The sequence below is a fragment of the Musca autumnalis genome, unplaced genomic scaffold (assembly GCF_047663935.1).
Source record: "Musca autumnalis isolate F117 unplaced genomic scaffold, ASM4766393v1 scaffold_3, whole genome shotgun sequence".
Classification (NCBI taxonomy): domain Eukaryota; kingdom Metazoa; phylum Arthropoda; class Insecta; order Diptera; family Muscidae; genus Musca; species Musca autumnalis.
In genome coordinates, this window is record NW_027411866.1 from 247,552,072 (window position 1) to 247,576,056 (window position 23,985).

Genomic DNA, 23,985 nt, shown 5'->3' on the forward strand with positions numbered 1-23,985 from the left:
AATGTAATAAAATTACGTCTCCACATTGCCTGCGTGGGTAGATATGGAATGTTTTTATTTCGTGTCATATGACATTTACATATAGTGTAAACTACCCCTTATCCAGCAAACACGTACAGTAGGGGTTCATCGGCTGGACAAGCCAATTTGATAGTATATGGGCCGCTTTACCTTTTAGTTTGTTTATGTTACTCGACATTTTTTATTCGACTACTTTTTATGTTGGAGTTTCCAAAGAATGCTCTGTTCCAGAACCTGCAAGAAGCTACTATTTTTTACTACGATAACATTTTTCCTTTATGTTGTCGGAAAAAATAGTAAATATTAGTAGATTCTTGCAGTTCTGGAACAGACCAAATACTAAATACTATTGGCGCATAAACTCATTGAACAATCTCCAAGTGAATACATAGAATGCGTATGAATCACGGCATGACATATTTCCTCTTCAGCATGGACATCAGTACTTGAAAAAGGCGACGAGGCGTTGATATGCAACAAGTTGGGATGTAACAAACGTATGGTGGCAATACTTTCGCGCCATGTGTTCCAAAACAGCTGTAAGCAACAGTAAATTTAATAAACAATCTAATCCATATTATTTCACATTTCATCCAACAAACCCTTTTATATAAATGACCACCAAATTCAAAAAACATTGGCTTATCTTCGTCGTCGTCGTCTTCACCACACACGACTATTCGCATTATGTCTCGCTTTTGTTTGCGAAAGAAATTCAATTTGACAAATTGCAAAGGCAGCATGCTGACCAGCTCGAATGTTTCAATTTCGGGATCTTTATTCTGATGGCCATGGACGTCTTCTAAATCGGTTTTATCGAAATCATCACAGCCAAAGAGGAGTTTGGAACGTGTCAAACCTTGGAAGTTGTGAGAAAATTTTGTTAGATTGCTGCACCCATGTCTAATTGTATCTCATTGGCTTACCAATGTGAAATTGCCTCAAACCAATGCCATTCTCTGTCACCTGAGTAAATGGATTCTCCACAATAATTGGTTCATAAATCTCTTCATATTCCTCAATCATCAGCTTTTGTATGCGAAACATATTGGAAATGAAATTTAAGTTTCACAGAGAAAAAATGGCAAAGAACAAACACAATTTGTAAATAAATCAAAAATAAAAGGAAGAAGTATCGATAGCGTGCAAACGGTCTTGAAGAGCGTTAATAGATCTCGGGTCAATTGAAGTGTTATTTGGGGAGATACCTCAAAAATATGTTAAAGGTAGTGAGCAAACATGTGCAATGGAACCCATTAGGATTTTAACCAACGACCATAAAACCAAAGACTAACGAATTACCAAGAGAGATTTCTGTCATATAAATGAGTATCCTCATAAGGGAGGACTGATAGAGTCCATATTGGAATATTTCACCATGTGCAAAGATGGACCAAATCGGTTACTCGCTTCAAGAGTTATCGTGCGCACAATTTTTACGAACATTTTCGAACTTTTATGGGGGAGCTATCAGAAGAAGTGGACCGATATGGCTCATCTTCGAACTTAAACTAAGTTTGGATAAAATATTACGAAAGAAAAGAGCAGCCAGCCAGACGGACTGACACTGCTAAATCGACTCCAAATTGTTTGAAACGGATTTTGTCCTAACATACTTGGGATCTAAAATCATTATTTCGACAAGCCACATTTGGCTGAAATTGTTGTCATAGGTAGTCCTTAGCATCGTGATCACAACGGTATATACCTTTCCCGAGATATGGGTCTTGAAATTTCGGAAATGTCTTACTTTAACACCGCTGTCTTGTTTATGGACACCTCTCGGATCGTTCTGAAAGTTTTACCATAGGTAGTCCTAGGGACCCTGATCACAACTTTATATAGCTTTCCCGGGGGAAGTCCATACTCCCCGAGATTTAAGTCTTGACATTTCGGAAATGTCTTACTTTAACACCGTTGACTTGTTTATGGACACCTCTCGGATCAGACTGAAAATTGTACCATTGGTAGTCCTTGGTACCCTAATCACAACGATTATAGCTTTCCCGGGGGAAGTCCATACTTCCCGAGAATGGGTCTTGAAATTTCGGAAATGTCCTACTTTAACACCGTTGACTTGTTTATAGACACATCTCGTATCAGACTGAAAATTGTACCATAGATAGCCCTTGGGACCCTGATAACAACTATATATAGCTTTCCCGGGGGAAGTCCATACTTCCCGAGGTATGGGTCTTGACAGTGCATGAACACAGCCCATGAAATCGTCTTTGTCATCAGAATACGAGACTCCTCCGCAGTCCCATCAACAGCAACATTCCCACAAGATCCCCGACGGGGAAAGGGAGACTTCTTAATGATATGGAACCTACTTTTTATCGCCGAATCCGAACGGCGCACAGTGTTACCGCTTCCATACAAAAGTAGAAGAATTTTTTTGCACAAATACTTATGAGGGCCCAGGAATGAAAAATATCAACTTTGGTCCATATCGGTTCAGATTAGGATATGGCCCCCATATATACCTTTTCCCGATTTTGCTACAACTCGTTCAATTTTCATCAAATAGCCTTCAAATTGAATACGTGATTTTGCTATAAATCGGTATATTTTTGAAAAATATCCAACAAATTCAACATGGAATGTTTCCTCGGGCCCTTTTTCAGTTTCACCGATTTTGACAAAAATCGGTTTAGATTTGGATATAGCTCTCATATATATTTTCGCCCGATTTTATGTATTCGATGCACTTACCACGCAATGTATGTGAGATATTCATTAAATTAGGAAAATGTGACGTAATTATTCGTAATTGAGTGACATCGGGCGAAATTATATATGTAAGTCATATTCAAACATGAACCAATATGGACCAAAATTGATATTTTTCATATCTGTGCAAACATTCATCAAACCTGGGGCCTGAGGAAACATCCCATGTTAAGTTTGAAGGCTATTCATCAAAAATTTAGCGAATTATAGCAATGTTGTTGTAGCTACTCAGGCGCCTAAGAAAATAACACATACCAAATTCGAAAGCTATTCGATCAAAATTTAACAAGAAAAGATATATATGGTGGCTATATAAAATCTGAACCGATATAATAAGAATTTATATTTTTTTATCAAATTTAAATTTTTAATTTTTGATAACGGTACTTTGCCCATATCTAGTTGATGTCAACTTGTTGTACTAAAATCAAATCCCCTTTCGAAAGTCGCAATGATATAGATAATATAGATAATTATTGCATTGTCCACGGGCTTTAGCCGTTCACACAATATCTCAGATACTATGTTATAGGCAATAGGGAGCAGATTTATGCCCCTGTAATTGGAGCACTCAGTCTTATCTCCCTTCTTATGGACGGGATATAGGATGCTCACGTTTCGATCGTCGGATACGCATTCTTCCTGACAGCTTATGCTGCTTCGACCGGCTGAAGATCAAGGTGGTTGCCTATAATGATGTGGTTGTGCTGATAAGTGGCAAATTCCTGCCAACCCTGTTTGAGCTCATGCAAAGAGCCTTATTTCAACTTGCAAACTGGCCCCGGAACAACAGTCTGGTAGTAAACCCGGAAAAAACAGAGCTTGTAATATTCACTAAGAAACGCAAAATTTCCAATTTCGAGCCTCCGCCCTGGAACTTTCTACGGAAGCTAAATACCTCGGCACTATTCTGGATCATCGCTTGTCATGGAAAATAAATGTGGAGGAGCGAACGAAGCAGGGACTCATGTCACTCTACTCCTGTAAGAACTCCATTGGGAAAAGCTGGGGACTGAGACCAAAGATCATACACTGGCTGTATGTAACCTTACCTATGGTGGACTGGTCTGGTGGCAAGCTCTTGGCAAAAAAGCGTTACTCTCCAAACTATCAAGTGTATAAAGAACCGCGTCACTGCTGATTACCGGATCGATTAAAAACACTCCTCAAGCTACTTTAAACGTCATCCTGGATCTGATATGTGTTGATCATGTGTGCTGCAAAATATGAGTATGCGTGTCCGATACTATTTTATTATAGCGACAATATCAAATAGCATCAGCATCGCTAGCAATATTTTTGCGAAATTTGTTGCTACATGTTGACATTGTTCATTGTTAGCTCTGTTCCAGAACTAAAAAGTTTTTACAATTTTTACCACTTTTACACATTTTGCGTTCCCGTACACAAAATTTATATGAAAATCGTTTACGACTTTTACAACTTTTACGACTTTTACCACTTTATAAAGTACGGGAACAGGCCAGTTGCTAAACATATTTCGAACAAAATTTAGCAGGCAAAGCTGCAAATATTCGGTGATTTTGTTAATATGGAGTCAGCATTTTCAACCCTGATATGCCTGATATGCCTACCTCATTCAAGTTTGACTCCCTAACCGTTATCTACCCAAGCAGAAACGCATGGGCTGAGTACATAACTCCTCTGGACGGTCTGGCAATTTACACAGACGGGTTCAAGATGGAAGAAGGTACTGGCACTAGAGCCTACTGCTAATTAAAAACTCATACAAGCTCGACGATAAGTGTAGTGTTTTTCAGGCGGAGATTCTTCTGCTACCAGGAAAGCAGCTGAATTGGTGAAAGGCTTGAAGGCAGCCTTACATGACCGGTGACTAAATATGTCGATAGTCAAGCGGCCCTCAAGGCTCTCAAGTCATGGACCATAAATTCAAGAGCTACTCTTGATTGTAGGAGAGCTCTGCAAGATATACACCATATCGTAAAGCTATGTTGGGTTCCGTGTCACAACAACATTATGGGAAACGAGGTAGCAGATAAACTAGCTCGAGGTGGCTCTAGGTCAGGCCTGCTCAAGGTGCGCACCTGAGCTGTCGGTGTGTGTCAATTTTCTCACACACACAATTTAAAAAGAGAGCTTTTGTTTTTGTTTTGAATATTTTCAAAATTAAAAATCAGTCTCTATTGAACATTCAATGAGGAAGGTTCTGTTTTCGAATTTGTCTATGAATTTATATGCGTACACTGAAAAAATGAATGAAGATACTAAATACGAATTTTTATTTGCCTAAAATTTTTACGGCAAATTAGAGTATTTGGTTTGTCAACGCACTTTGGTTTGTCACGAACTTGATTTGCAACAAATTATAACATCAACAGTCACATTTGGTCAAAATAAAATAATTATTCTACTCTATATTTTGAAATATAAAATAAAAAAAAAAACTGTTACGATATTTCTCACAGTATACAGAGAGACAACCCCCCATACCATTGCTATCGCAAACGATTCGTTTTCGAATGTTTTTCGATAGTTTTGCGGATATTTTGTTCGAAAACGACACACGAAAACGAATTAAAAACGATTCATTCGTCGCTCAGTTTGTGGCAGGAAAGCCTTCGAATTCGAATATCGTTAATAATATTATTAGCGAATGAAAGATGATAGTTTTTACGATAGTGGCGAAAAACATTTTTTGTGGAGTTTCTTGATGTTTCTGTTATGTACCTTTTCCGTTTTTATTTCTTTATGTTTGCGACTCGATATGTAACTGCTGATAAACATTGTTGTCTTGTGTTTGGCAACCTACCCATATGTTGTCTTTATCAACACTTATTGTCTATATTATACGTAGCATTTATATCGAAATTATTTGAAAAAAGCAAATGGGATTTTTTTACAAACAATATAATTTTTTTTTTTTGAAACAAAAAAATTTTCAAAGTAAAAAATGTTTCTCGAAACAATTTTTCTTGAGAAGAAAAAACATTCGCCAAATGTTCGAAAACGATATCGTTTATAAACTTTTGACGAACAAAAGCACAACGTGCTTGTGTACACCCGAAAAACATTTGCCAATTCTTCGAATGTGATATCGTTTTCGAAAGTTTTGCCGAACATTCGAATAATATCCGCAATTGGTATGGGGGGAAAGGAAAATTGAAATTTGTGTATTTCAAAACCAACACAATTACAAAATGTGTTTGTATGTGTCTGAGCAGGCCTGCTCTAGGTCTATCCACTTATCAGTTGATGAAACCGTTCGGCCACCGATGTGCCACAACATCAGCAAACTTCGGGAGAGCACATCAAAGATGGCTATTGGAACCTGGTTGTAGGGTATCCAAGGCAATCTGGCCTATGGTCTCTCGTCGAAGAACGGATTCCCTTCTCTCACTTGATAAGTTAGGGATGAAAATCGCGGTGGGACTTATAACAGGTCACTGCAGAGTGAGATCTCTAACTTCAAAATGGGACGACAGTGGCATTGATTACTGCCGACTAAGTGAAGATGCGGAGGAGATAGGACTGTTGAACATGTGCTTTGTATGTGCCCCTTGTTGCAAACAAGGAGGTACCGACACTCTGACCTTCCTGTCTAACATAAATCCAATCGTCCTACTCAACTTTGCCAAACATCTATCATGGCTTGGCAAAGGTCCTTAAAATCCAATGATAATCAGACTCTTTTCACTCTTTCAGAACATTCTCATCTATACCTTGGCATAGATTTCTACATATCCATCCTATCTGTGCTGCACCATCAACTCAACATCTCCTACAATCAGCATCATCTCATCACCTCTACCCTATCATCCTCATCTCATAAAACTACATCAACACTTTCTCATCTCTATCATATTTAAATTATCAATAACACATGTCCATGATCTTTAACCCTTAAGCAATAGCCTACACAGGATGAACACAATGGACCAACGGTCTCCGAGTGGTGCAGTCACCTATTCATTCTACTAGATGGCTGTGCATCCTTAAACCTAACCTAACTAGCTGATGCATACATCCTATTTGCGTATCGCCCCCGAACAGCTCGGATGGTAAGCAATCATCTCCTGCTGCCTGGGATTGAATTTGTGGTATTATCGTCGTCTTCCCTAGTATCGTATAACAGTTTGGAAAAATGCTATTTCTATATCCTGAGCACATTATCTGTATCAGTCACCAAATTACCTAGCTGGTCTCTAAAGAGGATGTGCCTGTTACAAAGCCATCAGTTTTTATGTTTCGCTCATTGGTAGAATTTTCGGACTTCATTCTGGCTCCTGCTTCCTGTACATTAATTCAAAGGACTTCAAATTAACGGCCCCCATTAAACTCTACTGGCAATGTCGATGACTACCACAGTGACGAGACCCTCTAGCGGGAAATGTAGTAGCAAGAACAATGTTCACGGTGCGCCTTAAATAATTTTAAATGAAAGGTGCTTACACCTGGGAATTTTTTGCTGATTCTGAAACTACAATGTTCATAGATGAGAAAAATCAAAAAACGAAAAAAGTCGCCGGAGAGATTTTCAAATAAATCGCGGTAAAATTTCACATTTTTAGGACTTTCTTAGGTTTTCGCGATTTTGCTTGAAAACCGCTAGAACTATCGAAATGGGGTTAGAGAAATTTATGTAGCAGTGAAAATGTTCTATAATATTGACCTTTATGACTTTTTATTAGGTCTTACCATTTTTGAGATATAGAAGTTCAAACTGGGACAATGCACTGACTGTATCGTCTCCTTATAGAACAATGTCATGAAGGGTGCACCTTAACCAACTTTACGTGAAAACCGCTTACACCTGGGAAGTTTTTGCGGGTTCTGAGACAGCAATGTTCATAGATGAGGAAAATACAAAAACAAGAATTGCGGTTTCCGAGCAAAGTCGTGAAAACATAATAAAGCCCTAAAAATTTGAACTTTGACCGCGATTTATTAGAAAATCCCTCTGGCGATTTTTTTTTGATTTTTTGATTTTTCTCATCTACGAACATTGTAGTTTCAGAATCCGCAAAAACTTCGCAGGTGTAAGCACCTTTCATTTAAAATTAGTTAAGGCGCACCGTGTGTTTTAACCTGAAGTTGGTCGCAGTTTGTTGGCGCAGCCACCACCGCCACGCTATGAGAGGGCATGTCCAGCCATCACTCGGGACAGTTGGCGGTTGACCGCTGGTGAATTTACATGGGGTATGATAAGCTCATACCAATCTTTTAACTCTGTGGTGTGGTAGTGAGTTAACTGGGGTATAAGTTCGTACCAATGAGTTAACTGGAGTGCGGAGATTTGTCGATGTACCGTTCTTTTAACTCTGTAGTATTGTTGTATTTTAGCTAACTGAGATGCGGAGATTCTTCGACGTACCGATCTTTTAACTCTCTAGTGTTGTTGTACGTGAGTTAACTGGGGTGCGAGAAATGCGTACCGATCTTTTAACTCTCTTGTGTTGTTGTCGGTTGAGTTAACTGGGGCGCGTGTAAAGCGAACCGATCTTTTAACTATAACTGACGAATTGTTGTGTTAATGTAAGCACCTTAACGCATGTGCATCATAGCCGTACCAGATTGTCGCCGAGGTACATATCGGTAACCGAGCTGCTACAGACTCCGTGTCGTCAATGTGCACAGAATCGCTGCCGTTGTAAAGAACGTGTCTAACAAGCTGCTGTCTAAGGAAATGAAGGCAACGTCTGCCCCGTGAGTATCCGACGCCTTTCCAAATCCATAGTATATCCCGTATGGCAGTAATATCGGTATTGTACTTTCCAGGTACATACGCAGATTCGCCGATCATGGTCCTTAAAAAGTTTTGCGGGTGTCGTGTACTTTAGGGGGTTTGTTTATGTGGCTAACGCCACGCCCAAACCCAAGTTTTTATCGTTCTTATGACACATGTTAGCTTGCTACATTTAACGGATGTTAAAAGCAGCTCCCCAGGTCAGTGTCCACTTGAAATGAGAGAGGGACCAAGATAAGTCCAGGGCTTTGCCATGTTAAAGGGCCATTGCTTGACATCTTTCATTCCTTACTTCACTCCCATGCACATAACACATTGTACAATTGTCCCACGAAAGTTAGACGAATACTAAAGTAGGGCAATCATTTTTTTTCCGCACAGAAAATAATTTCAAATAGTGGAATTCTTTAAAAAGTCAATATTTTGAAACGTGGATAACTACTAGAATCGCCCAATTATGCAATATTCTCGCCTAATCGACAAAAACATTTCCTTTTTGGACATAAATACGGAAATAAAAAACTGAACAAATTCCGCACGGAATTTTTATTCATGAGTGTCCTGAAGGTCTCCATTATATTAAATACATTCCGTAGGTATAGATCAGGCCTGCTCAAGGTGCGCACCTGAGCTGTCGGTGTGTGTAAATTTTCTCACACACACAATTTAAAAAGAGAGCTTTTGTTTTTGTTTTGAATATTTTCAAAATTAAAAATCAGTCTCTATTGAACATTCAATGAGGAAGGTTCTGTTTTCGAATTTGTCTATGAATTTATATGCGTAAACTGAAAAAATGAATGAAGATACTGAATACGAATTTTTATTTGCCTAAAATTTTTACGGCAAATTAGAGTGTTTGGTTTGTCAACGCACTTTGGTTTGTCACGAACTTGATTTGCAACAAATTATAACATCAACAGTCACATTTGGTCAAAATAAAATAATTATTCTACTCTATATTTTGAAATATAAAATAAAAAAAAAACTGTTAAGGCCTGCGTACATAAGCTGCTTTGCCTGATTGCCTTGCTTACCTGCTTCATTTCTGACGTAATAAAAATAATAGAATAAAGACGAAATTTCGAACTGGGTTGCCATCAGTTGGAAATTGGGTCGGTCTTCTTTGTTCTTTTATTTTTTTATTGAAGCAGCAAAGCAAGGCAATCAGGCAAAGCAGCTTATGTACGCAGGCCTTTACGATATTTCTCACAGTATACAGAGAGACAAAGGAAAATTGAAATTTGTGTATTTCAAAACCAACACAATTACAAAATGTGTTTGTATGTGTCTGAGCAGGCCTGGTATAGATCCAATGCGAGTTTTTTTCTACAAAAACTTTATTATAATAAACAAATCAAGCTACACTACAAGTTACATAAAACATAAATATACATAGGGGGGCATTATAAAATCACTATAATTTGCATAAACAATAGAATTTGTTGATTCACCAATAACATCCCTAGAACAAACAATTTTTGAATCCTCAAGGTACTTATTCCGAAACATACATTCTGAGAATTCTCAAAATAATTTAATCAATATTTAGTAATTGCCATAAAATTGCCACGATCAAAGCGTTTGTGGGCCATCATGGCACTTAAGTTTGCCGTAGCCAAGGCCAAAGGACCATCGAAACGTTGTGGAAGTGTTGATGATTCCGATGATGAGGGAGTAACAATTAAATCATGGGAAGAGGGGGGAGGTTTTATGGTCGCTGAAGAAAATATGTTGCCATGTTTTGAAGTGGCCACCTTGCAATTGGGTTCCCCTGCATTTTTCATGGCGCTTTTATTGTTTTCTCTAAAATGGCGCCCAACATCGGAAGGTACACATTTGTCCATTTCATTTATCTTTGACTTTGTTAGTGTAGTTTGGTTATCGCAACATTTAATTTTGGCCTTTTCCATATCTGTTGGATTGCAAATCATGGTCGGTTTGGGTGAATCTTTAGCGAGGCCCAGTTTCTTCATGCGATTGCGCCTATGCCACTCTTTTAGTTCAGAATTTTTAAAATCGACATCTATTGATGAAGACTGGTTTAAGGGACTCATTCCCATTCGGTTATGATTTGGTTTCTCAGGATGCGATTTCAATTGTTTCTGGTTGGTTTTAACTAATAAATCATTTAAATTGTTAATTGGAAACTTGTCTAAAGGTGGCGGATGATTCCAAGCCTTGAGGCGATCATTCAGTAGGGGATGTTTCATTTCCGGCACTTCAATTTGTTCCTTTTTTCCTCCATTCACCGAAATGCGTTTACGTAAAACGGCATCAATTGCCATTAAATCATTTTGTATGGAGGAGCTGACCCTCATTGCCTCTGGCAATGAACCCAAATTAGCTTTTACATGTTGATTTCGTAGAGGCATCAAACATTTGGCAATGGAGTCATGCAACAAATAGCCACCACCACTACTGTGCATGGAACGCGAAATAATATTCAATTGTGGTTGATGCGAAGCCTGACGTTGCCGTTGACGTTTATCATCATGTCTACGAAATAGGCTGGAACGTGAACTGCTGGCACTTGAACCATAACGTCGGGAACCATAGATTTTTAGATTTGGTGATTTTATGGCTTTCTTTTGGGCAAGCACAGAGCTAATAGTGGATGTACTCTTCTTTCGTATTTGTTGATTATTTTGATTGCAGGTCCCCAATATTTGTATTAAACGTTCATGGTTAAGCTTGGGGGGCTTGGAACGGGCAGATTTCTTTGCTAGACCAGTCGTTGTTTGTGGTACTATTCTACTGGCCTGTTGCTCCGCCAATTGTTGTGATTTAAAAGTCCGTATGGGAGCTTTGTTTTCTGGTCGCTCGGCCGCTATCTTGGGAGGTTTGAGATCTATAAAAACGGAATTTTAAAATAAGATTAAAACCACGTCCGACATCCCTTACCTTTCCTATAAGAGAACGGCATTTGTTTATAGATCTTTTGTATGTAGGTATTGACAATCTCATTGGTGTTCTTCGATAGTACCCAAGGCTAAAATCATAAATTATATTTTTATTTAATGTTGATTAGATTTGAAACCTTTCTGGAAGATCCCTACTCACATTCAAATGGAAATTGTTTTGCACAATTTTCTGTATATTATTACTCGCCATTTGCAAATATATTTTTTATTTATTTTTTTCACGAAGAGATCTCTAATAAAGTAACGATTCTTAAAAAATCTTAAAATTTGTAATTTAAAAATTTCGAACAGGAAATAAATAAATGAAACTTCAAAAATAAAATAAGTACAAATTCAAAGTGTACTCCTTGCATTTATCACAAAACAAAGCCCAGGAAGGTACAGTAAATTTTTTGAAGCAGAGTTTCTGCAAGATTATACCATCAGGTTTTTTATTCTTGCTTCCTGGCATTTAGCCCTCTAATACATCAGCAAGCTCTCAACAGAAGAGATAGTGTAAAAAATCAGGGAATTATTGGGCGATTCAGCAAGACAGACAGTAGGACGAACAAAGCTAGTTTGTCTCCAAATTGCCCGAAACGGATTTGGTCTAAAGGTGACATAGGGGATGAAAGATACCAAGCAATTGTCCTGTCCGGCTGTAAAATGACATAGCCCAGGACTTTTCTTTGACTCTTTTTCATCTGATGTAAAGCATGACTGACACTGTCACCCGGGGAGCTGCCTTTAAAACCACTTAAAGGTAGTGAACTAACATGTACCGCTCGTTCACCCATAGGAACTTTAAAAAGTTGGGTTGGGCGTTGGCCAGTAATCTACCCTGCAAAAAACATCGTTCTATAAAAAAAGAAAGAAAAAGAAAATCAAACACCTCTAAAGTTGTCTACCCCGCAAATGTGCACCTAAATGTCTGGACTCTTTGTAGAGAAGGTGCAGTTTACGGACTGGAGGATGTACTTGCAAAGTACAAGGCCGATGTAACTGCCATACAAGAAATACGATAGATTGGAAAAGGCTTTTGGACACTTGAACTTGCCGGGAAGCATAGACTTGTCCAAGGAAAACATAATATCGCTAAGAACAGGACCACAATGAACGGCATCGGTATACATTTTCAAAGGATCTTCGAACAGACCCTAAACTGCACTTAAACAAAAATATTGCACTTTTGTATGTGTGCTTAAGCAGAGGGCCGATATGGGCCATTTTAGAAGCTAAACTAAATTTGGACAAAATATTAGAAGATCCAATGTTTGGACCAAATTGGTTGCCCCGTTCAAGAGATATTGTGCATACCATTTTAGTGACCCGGTCAGGCAACATCAAAATTGTAAACGGTGGCAAAATACCCCTCAGTAATGTTGGCGACATAGTGTTGTCTTAAGACACTCCGTTCGGTCCAATATCATTGAGCTAATATGAATCGGGGTGCACTTATTGATATGAGAGAAGTCTCCCTAGTCCCGCCTGGGATGTTTGTGGAACAATTATACAATATTTTAGTGAAATTTTTTAAATATTGGGGGGGAGTACCTGTAGTTGTGGACCGGTATTGCCCATCGTCGAACTGAAACTAAGTTTGGACAATATATGACGAAGGCCAAATTTTGGACCAAATCATTTTATCACTTAGAGAATTATCGTGCTCTACAGCTATTACATATGGTGCCATACGGATTTTTTTACACCTTGTGGGCTTTATTCTCAAGAAGTATGGACTTGCCCCTGAAAAACTTGTTACAGTTGAATTTGAGGTAGCGAATGTAAGTTACATAAACAAAAATCGAAGTGATTCGAGAGCTGGTCTTAAAGTGAATTTTGTGTTAGAGGTACCGGAAGGAGTTGACAAATATAGTCCATATTCCAGCTTCATCTATATCTGGTAGATATATTAGGATGTGTAAGGTATGGAACAAATCGGTCACTCCCTCCAAGAGTTATCGTGAGCACAATTTTTCCGAATATTTTTGAACTTTTGTGGAGGAGGTACCTGAAGGTGTGGATCGATATGGCTTATCTTCGAACTTAACCTAATTTGGACAAAATATTACGAAAGCCAAATTTTGGACCTAATCGGGAGTTATCTTGCGCTCCAACCACAACACATGGTGTCAAATGGTTTTTTGCAACTTTCAGGCTATTTTCTCAGGAAGTATGGACTTGCGCGTAATACCGTCGTATGGGGGGGGGGGGGGGGCAGTGACTACAAGTTGTTACAACAAAAATCAAAGCGATTCGAGAGTAGGCCTTCTGAACTGAACTTTTCCGAAATTTTGTATGGGAGGTACCCGAGTAAAGCGATTGAATCCATATTAGAACCTCATCTAAGTCTTGTAGGAATTTGACGATGTACAAAGTATGGACCAAATCGTTTAAATGGGCGCCATTGTGATTGATGGAAGATATTCACCGAGCGTGTTGGATGTACGACCGTTCCGAGGAAATGAAGTACGAGCATACACAACACGAAAATTGGACATCGGTAAGCTACAATCACAACAAATAGCCACAGCATATTTTACTCAACTGGCCCAATTGCTTAACCCAAGCATTCCTTGTTCCAATAATATATCTGCACAATAGCCAAAATATTGCCCAATTAATGCAAACAGCCGCAACATATATACTTGGATACCAGAGACCTCCCCCAGGAAACCATGGTATGATCAGGAGTACCGTGCTGCTACGGAAGAGAAAAATGCGGCATATTGGGCTACTCCACAATCTGCTGCAACGCGTAGCGCACGTGAGAGGTATCGTGAGAAAAGGAGAGAGAGGAGAAAGGTAATGGAAAAGCGGGAGTGTGACAAAATCGAGATGTACAGGAGCCAGATGAAGTTTGAAAATTCTACCAATCTAATGGCTTTGGTACAGGAACATCCTCCTGTAGAGACCAGGAACGTGATTTGGTGACTGATACAGATAGTGCGTGTGCTAGTGTACTAGCGAAGACTATAAAGATACCACAGATCCAATCCCAGAAAATGGTATTGAATGTATACCGCCCGGCCAAAATCAGATAAAGACAGCAATAAACCGGCTAAAGAATAATAAGGCAGCAAGAGCAGATGGCTTACCAGCCGAATTGTTCAAAACCACATTTAACACGCTGATAAGGTGTATGCATGAGCTAGTTGGCACCATCTGGCACGAAGTACACAGAAAAAAATATTTCAAGAATTTTTACATATTTTCGTTCGTGATGTAGTTTTTTCATACTGTACAGGTACCTGACATAAGATACATGTGCAGTTTCTTATTTCCATCAAAAATATGTAAGATTTTCATGAGATGCAAAATCACTTTCCTATTTTTTCCCGATATTCCACTATTTGCTCTCATATTTCCTCTCTTACTTGGTAAATGCTCTCAACTTTGTTACGTCTCACCATCGTATTGACAATGTATACATATATCAACAAACCACACACATACATACCACAACAACATACCTAAACTACCAGTGTTGTTAGTTAACTGACAAACCAAACAACTACAGTGCGTTTGGTGTCGAAAAAACAAAGTTCGTATAGTCAAATACTTCGCAACTAAAAATTTGTAATTTCTTTAATATAAAGGCAACATCTAATATCTCAACCTAGTGCTGATAGACTTAACATGTATGTACATATGGTTCGTATAGTTCTGCTATGTTCACAAGACGATAACAACTACAGTGAAAATCATTAGAAGAAACGGTAAGTTACAATAATACAAAATAAAAGAATTAATAAAAATAGCAAAATGTGTCTTTGGTTTGGTTGGTGGTGTGTGGTGGTTAGTTAATAATAACAAAAACAACAACTCACCAACATTGTTTTGCTTTATGAAAGGCGTTCATGAAATGCAGAAATTTGAACCTTTATGAACACTATTCCTGAAATGCAGTAATTATTTTTTTCTGTGTAGGCGTACTCGACGATTGGAACCTGAGCATTCTTTGTCCCGTTCACAAAAAGGAGATAAGACTGTTTGCTCTAATTATAGGGGCATAAGATAGTCAGGGACATTGTGCGAACGACTAAAGCCTATAGTCAACAAAATAATTGGACCATACCAATGCGGCTTTAGACCTGACAAATTCACCATTGACCATATATTTAACCTGTGCCAAATCCTGGAAAAAACTCCACAGATGCAGATCGACACTTACCATCTTTTTGTCGATAAAAGAGCAGCCTTCGACAGTCCCTTACATTCAAAGGTATTCCAAGCCATGTCTAAATTTTGTATACCCGCAAAGCTCATTCGGTTAAAATAGGAAAGAACCTCTACGAACAGTTCAGTACCAAAAGAGGTTTCAGACAAAGAGACAGTCTTTCATGTCATCTCTTGAACATCCTGCCGGAAAAGGTTATACGAGATGCAAACGTCAAGGGAAATGTCACATACACCACAACACCTATAACCACAGATTAATTGCTTATGTGGACGATATTGACTTCATAGGTCGATTAATAAAAGAAGTAACTAATACCTTTAAGAAGGTCCATGGAGAATGTGCAAAAGTGGGTCTGGCAGTAAAGGGAGATAATAACAAATGTGGAAGTTGTATAATTTTGAGGTAAAGACTTCATCTACTTCGGTCATAAGATCTACGGGCCAATATGCGTCGACGTCGTATGAACCACGTGCTGTATCGGCTATACAACGCCATAAGTATAGTTAAACTTAGCGATGTACGACTATTGGCCTAACATGTCATAAGAATGAGCAATGATGAGCCCGCTAAAAATGCGTATAAATACGGGCCACATGGCGGTACACTCACAAATGGAAGGCCAAGGCTTGGATGGACTAAACCAATTAAAGATGATATCGAAAAGCGCGGTATTCCAAATTGGAGAAATAAAGCAAAAAATAGAGAGGGACAAATGTTCCGTAGAGGGCCACCTAAGTAAGTCTCCTTTGGGGCTACAAAACTTTCCTCCAGAAATTTGTCAGTATAGGTCCACGTTTTCATACACCACCCATAGAACAGTACCTCTCTATTTGCATTATTTTGAAGGCCTTAAGGTAAGGTCACATTAGGCAAATATTTGGTACAAATTCGTTTTCCCATATTTGCCCAAACAAATGTGAATTTCATACAAAATTTTATTTGTGTTCACATTACAGGCAAATATTTGACACATTTTGTTTGTTCAAACAGTGACAAATAACGAAATGGGCAAACATGTTTGCAGTGTGTTCACATTTGAAAAGATATTTTCACCTAGAAATTGTTTGAGCAAACTGCCAGCAATTATAAAATTATTTGGCCGAGAAAAATAGAGAGAGAAAAAGAGAGAAATAATGAAAATGGCGTTGTGTTTATTGTTTGTTGTGGAGAAAGCAAATCAAAGACCACCTGTTTGGCAATGTGTGCCTTGTCGGAATGAGTTCATTTGTGTATTGTTGCGAATGTATGTGAATTATGGCACATTGACATTGTGCCTTGGAAAATTATTTTTATAAACAGCTTTCAATTTTGTTTATTATGAATTCATAGATATTTGTATTTAAATATTGTCAACGTAGTATTTCAACCAAAAGGGTGAATACAGTTTACCATGAAAACGTTTTCTATTAATGAAAATAATACACAGGTTATCAAGATAATGTTTTTAAACATAGAAAACGAAGTTTTTTGTATTGACTTATAAAAATTAAATTTTTTATAAAAAAATCGCGCTTTTTGTAAAATTAGTTGGTGAAGTTTGTGAAGATAATATTGGGCATATAAATAAAAATCCATGTATAACAATAATAACCAAATGAAAAAGAGTGTCAAATTCAATTGCGGTACTTTGTTTGGCGTCTTCAAAATCTTTCTAAAAAATTGATTACCGCAGCTATTTACAGTTTGCCACGGTAATATTTTTAAAAGAAAGAAGGATTTTTTGTACTAATTTATTAAAGTTGGCAGATAATCGGGATTAAAACGTCGGTTTTTGTTTTCAAGATAGTATTGTATGTATATATAACAAAACTAAATCCGCGTAGCAGTGCAATTATAACCACTACCAATAATTACGTCACAATTACTATTGTAATGTATGCCCATACGTCTAATAATTTCTGAGATTTTGCGTTTTGCTAAAACCCACCATTTTTGATGCTCAACCGGTTTCAGTAGCACCCATTAAAAATATGTCTATATACACCTATTTCAAACAGATTCTTCACGAACCGCGGATGTGCTTCCACGTTATGTTTTAGGTAAAATCGCGTTTAAAGGATTCCATTTATGTACGAAATGTTAAAGAAAATCGCGGTTTAAATTTTAAACGCAAAAAATAGGTTTTTTGAAAAAAGATATGCATTAAACGACGTAAAATCACGAGTTCTATAATCCTATTATGAGTTTCGAATATTATCTTGTTGCGCGTCCGAATTATTAAAAAATTCAAAAAACCCCGAAATTCCGGCTTCGAAATGTCAGCATCAATTTTAGGTTGATGCAGTGGATATATCGAAAAATGATACACTAGTATCATATTGCCCATGAAGTATTCTTTGAGTCTTTCTTTGGGTATATGTCTATAAAATGTAAGGTTAAGCCAGAAATCAGAAGGGAGCATAAAAAAACGTGTTGGCTTCAACCCATTTTTAGCTATTTTTCTACATTGATGCCGACACAGTTTCCACGTAAATTAATTTTAATGGTCGACCTTATGGGATTCCTCCTAAAACACTTCATTTTATAGATTTTCAATCATACTATATAGAATATGTAAACAGTTCGCGAATTCTGAATGGGTGAAACTCGGATTCATCGATTGTAAAACATTTTTGGTTTTCGCCATATACATATACATATGTATACGTATACATATATAAATCCCTCACCTCCCATTAATTTATTTCTTTATTCACTAATTATTGACTTTGTATTATGTATTTACAAGAAATTTCGTCATTTTATGGTCATAATATCCCTTTTTAATATGTGACAACAATGTGTTTCAGCAGATGTTTGCTCTTGTTTGCTCTTACAAACAAATTGTAAGACCAAATAAATGTTTGTCAAAAAAGGAGGAAAATATTTTCTGAACGGTGTTCACATTAAAAGAAATTTAGTTAAATTTTTGTTTGCTTCCAAATAGTTTTGTTTTCCCAAAAGCAGCTGTTTTCTTGTTTGCCTTTGAAAAATATTTGCTGGTCAAATTGTGGCAAACAAATATTTGTCACTTTTGAGCAAATATTTGCCTAATGTGACCTTACCTTTAGCCACATTCTCTTACCGAAATGATTGAAATTTGGTATTTGGTCTTCATTGGCTCTATACAACTTTACCAAAGAAATTTGTCAGTATAGGCCCACGTTTTGATATACACGCCCCCCATAGAATGGTATCTCCCGATGTTCGTTACTTGATACAGCCTCCATAGAACGTTACCTCCCAATTTTTGATATTTCCAAGTTTTTAAAAGCATTTTTCAACAGGAATGGGTAGATGTACAGCATTCCTGCAAAGAATTGTTGGTATAGGACCACGTTTTAATGTAGCCCCATACAAGGTACCTCCCAACTTTCGGTATTTTGTAGGTTTTAACCACATTATGGAATTTCGGACTCTGAAGGAGTCGAAAACATATATTAAACCTTTTTATATCCTCAGCATTTATGCTAACGAGCCTCATCGAAATAATGGTTTTAGACACCAAGTATGTTCGCACGAAATGTGTTTCAGACAATTTGGAGTTGATTTAGCCATGTCCGTCCGTCTGTCTGTCTGGCTGGAGCGCACGATAACTTTCGAACGGATCAACCGATTCGGTCCAAAAACTGGCTTTCGTAATATTTTGTCCAATCTTAGTTTAAGTTCGAAGATGGGTTATATCGGTCTAATCCTTTCGGTACCTCCCCCATAAAAGTTCGGAAATGCTCGGAAAATTTGTGCGCACGATAACTCTTAAAGGAAGTAACCGATTTGGTCCATACTTTGCACATCGTGAAATTTCTACCAGACTTAGATGCGGTTTCAATATGGACTGAATCGGTCTACTTTTTCGGGTACCTCCCACACAAAATTTCGGAATAGTTCAGTTTAAGGCCATCTCTCGAATCGCTTTGATTTTTGTTTTAGCAACTTACATTTACTGCCCCCCATACGGCGGCACAAGTTTCATTAGGGGCAAGTCCATACTTTCTGAGAAAATTGGATGAAAGTTGCAAAAAACCCCTGTGACACCGTGTGAGGTGGTTGGAGCGCAAGATAACTATAGAATGGATCTGCCGATTCGGTCCAAAATTTGCCCTTAGCAATATTTTCTCCAGATATAGTTTAAGTTCGAAGATGGGCTATATCGGTCCACTCCTTTAGGAACCTCCCCCCAAAAGTTCAAAAATGTTCGGAAAAATTGTTCGTACGGTAACTCTTGAAGGGAGTGGCCGAATTGGTCCATACTGTACACATCCTAATATATCTACCAGATATAGATCAGGTTCAAATATAGACTATATTTGTCCACTGCATCCGGTACCTCCCACACAAAATTTCGGATAAGTTCACTTTAAGACCTGATATCGAATCACTTTGATTTTTGTTGAAGCAACTTGCATTCGCTGCCTCAATTACGATTACTACTTGAGCAAACAGCCCGAAGGGTGTAAAAAACCCCTATGGCACCATATGTAGTGGCTGGAGATCCACTTTCATAATGGTCAATGTCGATCCATTCCTTTTAGTATCTCCTCCGCAAAACTTTTGATCTTTAATCCTAATCAACATTTTTATCGGTTCAAACGCCAAACATTTTCAAAACCCCCTAAATACACACGTGTTTTTGGAAAAAAATAGTTTCAATATACACAGGTTGAGGGTATATACCTGTCGGCAAAGCCGACTGATACTTATTTACTTGTTTAACATAAATATAGCCACAGCTTCCACGCAAATTATCTTTTAAGTCCAATATGTTCTGCCACGTTCAAAAACATTTCATTTTATACAAAAATATTTAATTTGTATAATATACAATCACAAGTCGCGTGTTCTAAAAGGGTAAACCTAGGCTTCAGCTATGTTAAATTTTCAAAAATATTGGTGATATACACTTTCATACGGGCAAAATGTGCCTCATCCAAATAATGGTTTTAGACCCCAAGTATGTTTGGAAGAAATGTGCTTCAGAAAATTTGGAGTTGATTTAGCCATGTCCGTCCGTCTGTCTCTCTGGCTGGCTGGAGTGCACTATAACTCTCGAACGGATCAACCGATTCGGTCCAAAATTTGGCTTTCATAATATTATGTCAAAACTTAGTTTAAGTTCGAAGATGGGTTATATCGGCCTACTCCTTCCGGTACCTCCCCCATAAAAGTTCGGAAATGTTCGGAAAATTTGTGCGCACTATAACTCTTGAAGTAAGTAACTGATTCTACCAGATTTAGATGCGGTTTCAATATGGACTCAATCGGTCCACTCCTTCGTGTACCTCCCACAAAAAATTTCAGAAAACTTCAGTTTAGGACCTGTTCACTAATCGTTTTGATTTTTGTTGTAGCAACTTGTATTCCCTGTCCCCTATATAACGGTATAAGTTTCATAAGGGGCAAGTCCACACTTCCTGAGAAAATAGATTGAAAGTTACTAAAGAGCCCTGTGACACCGTGTGTAGTGGTTGGAGCGCAAGATAACTCTCGAAGGGATATGCCCGATTCGGTCCACAATGTGGTCTTCGTAATATTTTGTACAAACTTAGTTTATGTTCGAAGATAAGCCATATCGGTCCACTCCTTTAGATACCTCCCTCACAAAAATTCAAAAATGTTCGAAAAAAATTAGCGCACGATAACTCTTGATGGGAGTTACCGATTTGGTCCATCCTAAAATATCTACCAGATATAGATCAGGTTCGAATATGGACTATATTTGTCCACTCCTTCGGGTACTTCTCACACAAATTTTTGGATAAATTCACATTAAGACCTGCTCTCGAATCACTTTGATTTTTGTTGAAGCAACTTGCATTTGCTGCATCAATTACGGCAGTAAAAGTTTATTTCAGGGGCAAGTCTATACTTCTTGAGAAAACAGCCCGAAAGTTGTAAAAAAAAACCCCTATGACACCATATGTTGTGGCTGAAGAGCTCGTCCACACGTTGGATATCGTAATATTTCTTCGTATATTATATGAAATTCGAAGGTGGTGCTTATAGGTCCACTTCTTCCGGTACCTCCCCCACAAAAGTCGAGAACATGTTCGATGAAATGGTACGCGCCATTTCTGTAGTGCGATTCTCTAACACATTTTTGAGTTACCGACAAAAATCGGTAACATTAAAACGCAAAATTATGAATGAAAAGTTCAAGTAAAAGTTGGCAACATTGTTGCTATCGGTAGAACTTTACGACTACTTTTTATTGGTCGCTAACTTACCGAATAATATCGTTAACTACCGAAATTATAAGCATTTTAATTTTACCCATAGACTAATGAAGAGTATTTAGTCTATGATTTTACCGACATTTGTCTGTAACTCAAAAAATGAGTTAGAGAATCGCACTACTGATAGACGTAGCAACCGATTTGGTCTTAACTTTGTATCTCTAAATATTTTCGAAACTTAGTTTATGTTCAAAATGTTTATGTGGTTCGAGAATCCTTTGGACATTTTTACCGAAGGTTTTCCTAGTTCCTACAGCAATATTATGTTTTTTCGAGGCTAGTGTGATAAAGCCCTATCTGTCGATATCTCCTCAAATTTTTTAACTTTAATCCTATCCATACTTTTGTCGCATACACCCAAAATTTTGAAAACCTCCCTAAATACATTAGTTTTCTTTTTCTTTTCTTTTTTTATGGGAAAACTGTATTTCAATCCACACAGGCTGAAGGTATATCTATGCCGACTGATACTTTTTTACTTGTTTACAGTTGGAGTGGCGAAAGGGCCTAGTACTTTCATAAACGAAGGGAAACTAATTGTTCCATTTTACTTCAACACAACTTGTGGTGAAGGATATAAAGAGTTCGGCTCGTCCGTCCCTACTTGTTAATATTGTCTGTCCAAATGTCAAAGTCACATATTTGCGATAGAAGCTAGTAACCTATAAAATGTGTAGCAGCTATCCACTCGAACTTTTTTCTGTTTTTTTGTTTAATTTGTCTTATCAGGATTATGATTCATTCTGCTGAATAATCATGGATATCTCCATGGTCGAAATAAATCTCTAACTGTGAAAAAAGATTCAATTTCGATTTATAGATTTTATTGCACTTTAACATAGAATATTTATACACAAAATACAATTAAAGTTGCATATTGATATAGAAGCACTTTTTGTTTAACTTATATCTAAATTTAATACATGCAATTGTAACAATTACATTCACTTATTGGCGTGAAGGGCTAAAGAAGTGGTGGCATAGAAAAGAAACAATGTTGTCAAAATAAAACAGCTTCTAAAGAACTGTTACAAGTTCTTGGATTATATCAATCAACCTGATTATAATGTGTTGACCTAATCCACCGCTATGTGATCCATTCTTCCTTTTGCCCTTCACTACCACATATACATAAATAATTGCTTATAATTATATATTATATAATACACACAACAACATTAAAATCTAAAAGAAAAATTGCAAATAAATTCGCACAATTTGTGACAGTTTGCAAAAAATAGCCCCAACACTTGCACCTCATTTAACCGAATTTAATGGATTTTTCAGTAGATTTATTGCTGCTGCTACTGGACGAATTATTGCGATTGCCGTTCTTTAAAATACCGCCGATACTGGTGGTGCCGCTGCTAGAGGTGTGATTAGAACCGCCATTAAATGTTGATGAATTGCCACCGCCTCCACCACCATTTAGGGAGGATTTTTGCAATTTCTTTGTCATTTCGGATACGCTGAATGTAGAATTATTGAAATTGACATTTTGATATTCATACTGCTGCGGCTGATGGCTGCTGTTATGATGATGATGGTGATCGTGATTTTGCTGGGAAGCATACCGTTGCTGATGCTGCTCATGGCGATGATGATGCTGCTGCTGATGGTTGTGGTGCTGGTGATTATGTTGCTGCATTTGCTGTTGACTCTGATGTAAGGGGCAATTACGTTGATGTTCCATAGCGGAACCATTTGTCTTTTTCAATTTTGACCTTGACAACGTACTGTGTAATTCACTTTGTAGCGTATCATGTTGATCACCACCGGATTCATTGCGTTTCGCTGTTGCCGCTGCTGATGATGATGGTGGACTAATAAAATCAAACTTTTCCGGTTCTTTTCTAGCACCTGGTTGATGATATTCACCAATGGTTACTGTACCCAATCTCAGTGTTTGACGATTTTGACTACTGGGACTTGTGACCTGTGGCGGACTTGTATTCCTATTGGAGTTGGAATTACGGTAGAGAGTTGTATCACCATTTTGTCCCATCGTAATACCGTTTGAAGGCACCGAAGATCTCAGGGTAACATTGGACGTTTGGTCATTGCAATACAATGATGATGTTGGTTTTGCATTAAACGCCTGGGAATTTTGGGCAAACTGTTGGGTTTTCAGGTTGCTGTTGTTGCTTGTCAGAGGTGATGACATTTGCATGGGCTGTGTGAAAGAAGAAAAAAGATATGAATTAAAAACAG

General features: G+C 37.8%; 3 protein-coding genes across 5 annotated transcripts in view; all 3 read right to left on the reverse strand.

The window, feature by feature from the left end:
* Positions 1-346: 346 nt before the first annotated feature.
* On the reverse strand, positions 347-1,097 carry LOC141397349 (uncharacterized). Its single transcript, XM_073973495.1, has 3 exons — positions 948-1,097; positions 624-880; positions 347-558 (listed from the first exon to the last, which is right to left on the reverse strand). Exons 1-3 carry the CDS (start codon positions 1,066-1,068, stop codon positions 361-363), a joined length of 576 nt encoding a protein of 191 aa, XP_073829596.1. The 5' UTR covers positions 1,069-1,097; the 3' UTR covers positions 347-360.
* An 8,760-nt stretch (positions 1,098-9,857) lies between these two features.
* LOC141397350 (uncharacterized) lies at positions 9,858-11,740 on the reverse strand. The gene is made up of 3 exons (XM_073973496.1): positions 11,540-11,740; positions 11,381-11,468; positions 9,858-11,327 (listed from the first exon to the last, which is right to left on the reverse strand). The coding sequence occupies exons 1-3, from the start codon at positions 11,588-11,590 to the stop codon at positions 10,018-10,020; spliced, it is 1,449 nt and encodes a 482-aa protein (XP_073829597.1). The 5' UTR covers positions 11,591-11,740; the 3' UTR covers positions 9,858-10,017.
* A 10,841-nt stretch (positions 11,741-22,581) lies between these two features.
* LOC141399255 (uncharacterized) overlaps positions 22,582-23,985 on the reverse strand; it is a 117,149-nt gene continuing 115,745 nt past the window's right edge. For all 3 annotated transcript variants that reach the window (XM_073977663.1, XM_073977664.1, XM_073977665.1), the window contains one exon: positions 22,582-23,947. In XM_073977663.1, the coding sequence (XP_073833764.1) occupies positions 23,036-23,947 (912 nt within the window). In that variant the 3' untranslated portion in view covers positions 22,582-23,035. The remainder of the gene's footprint in view (positions 23,948-23,985) is intronic.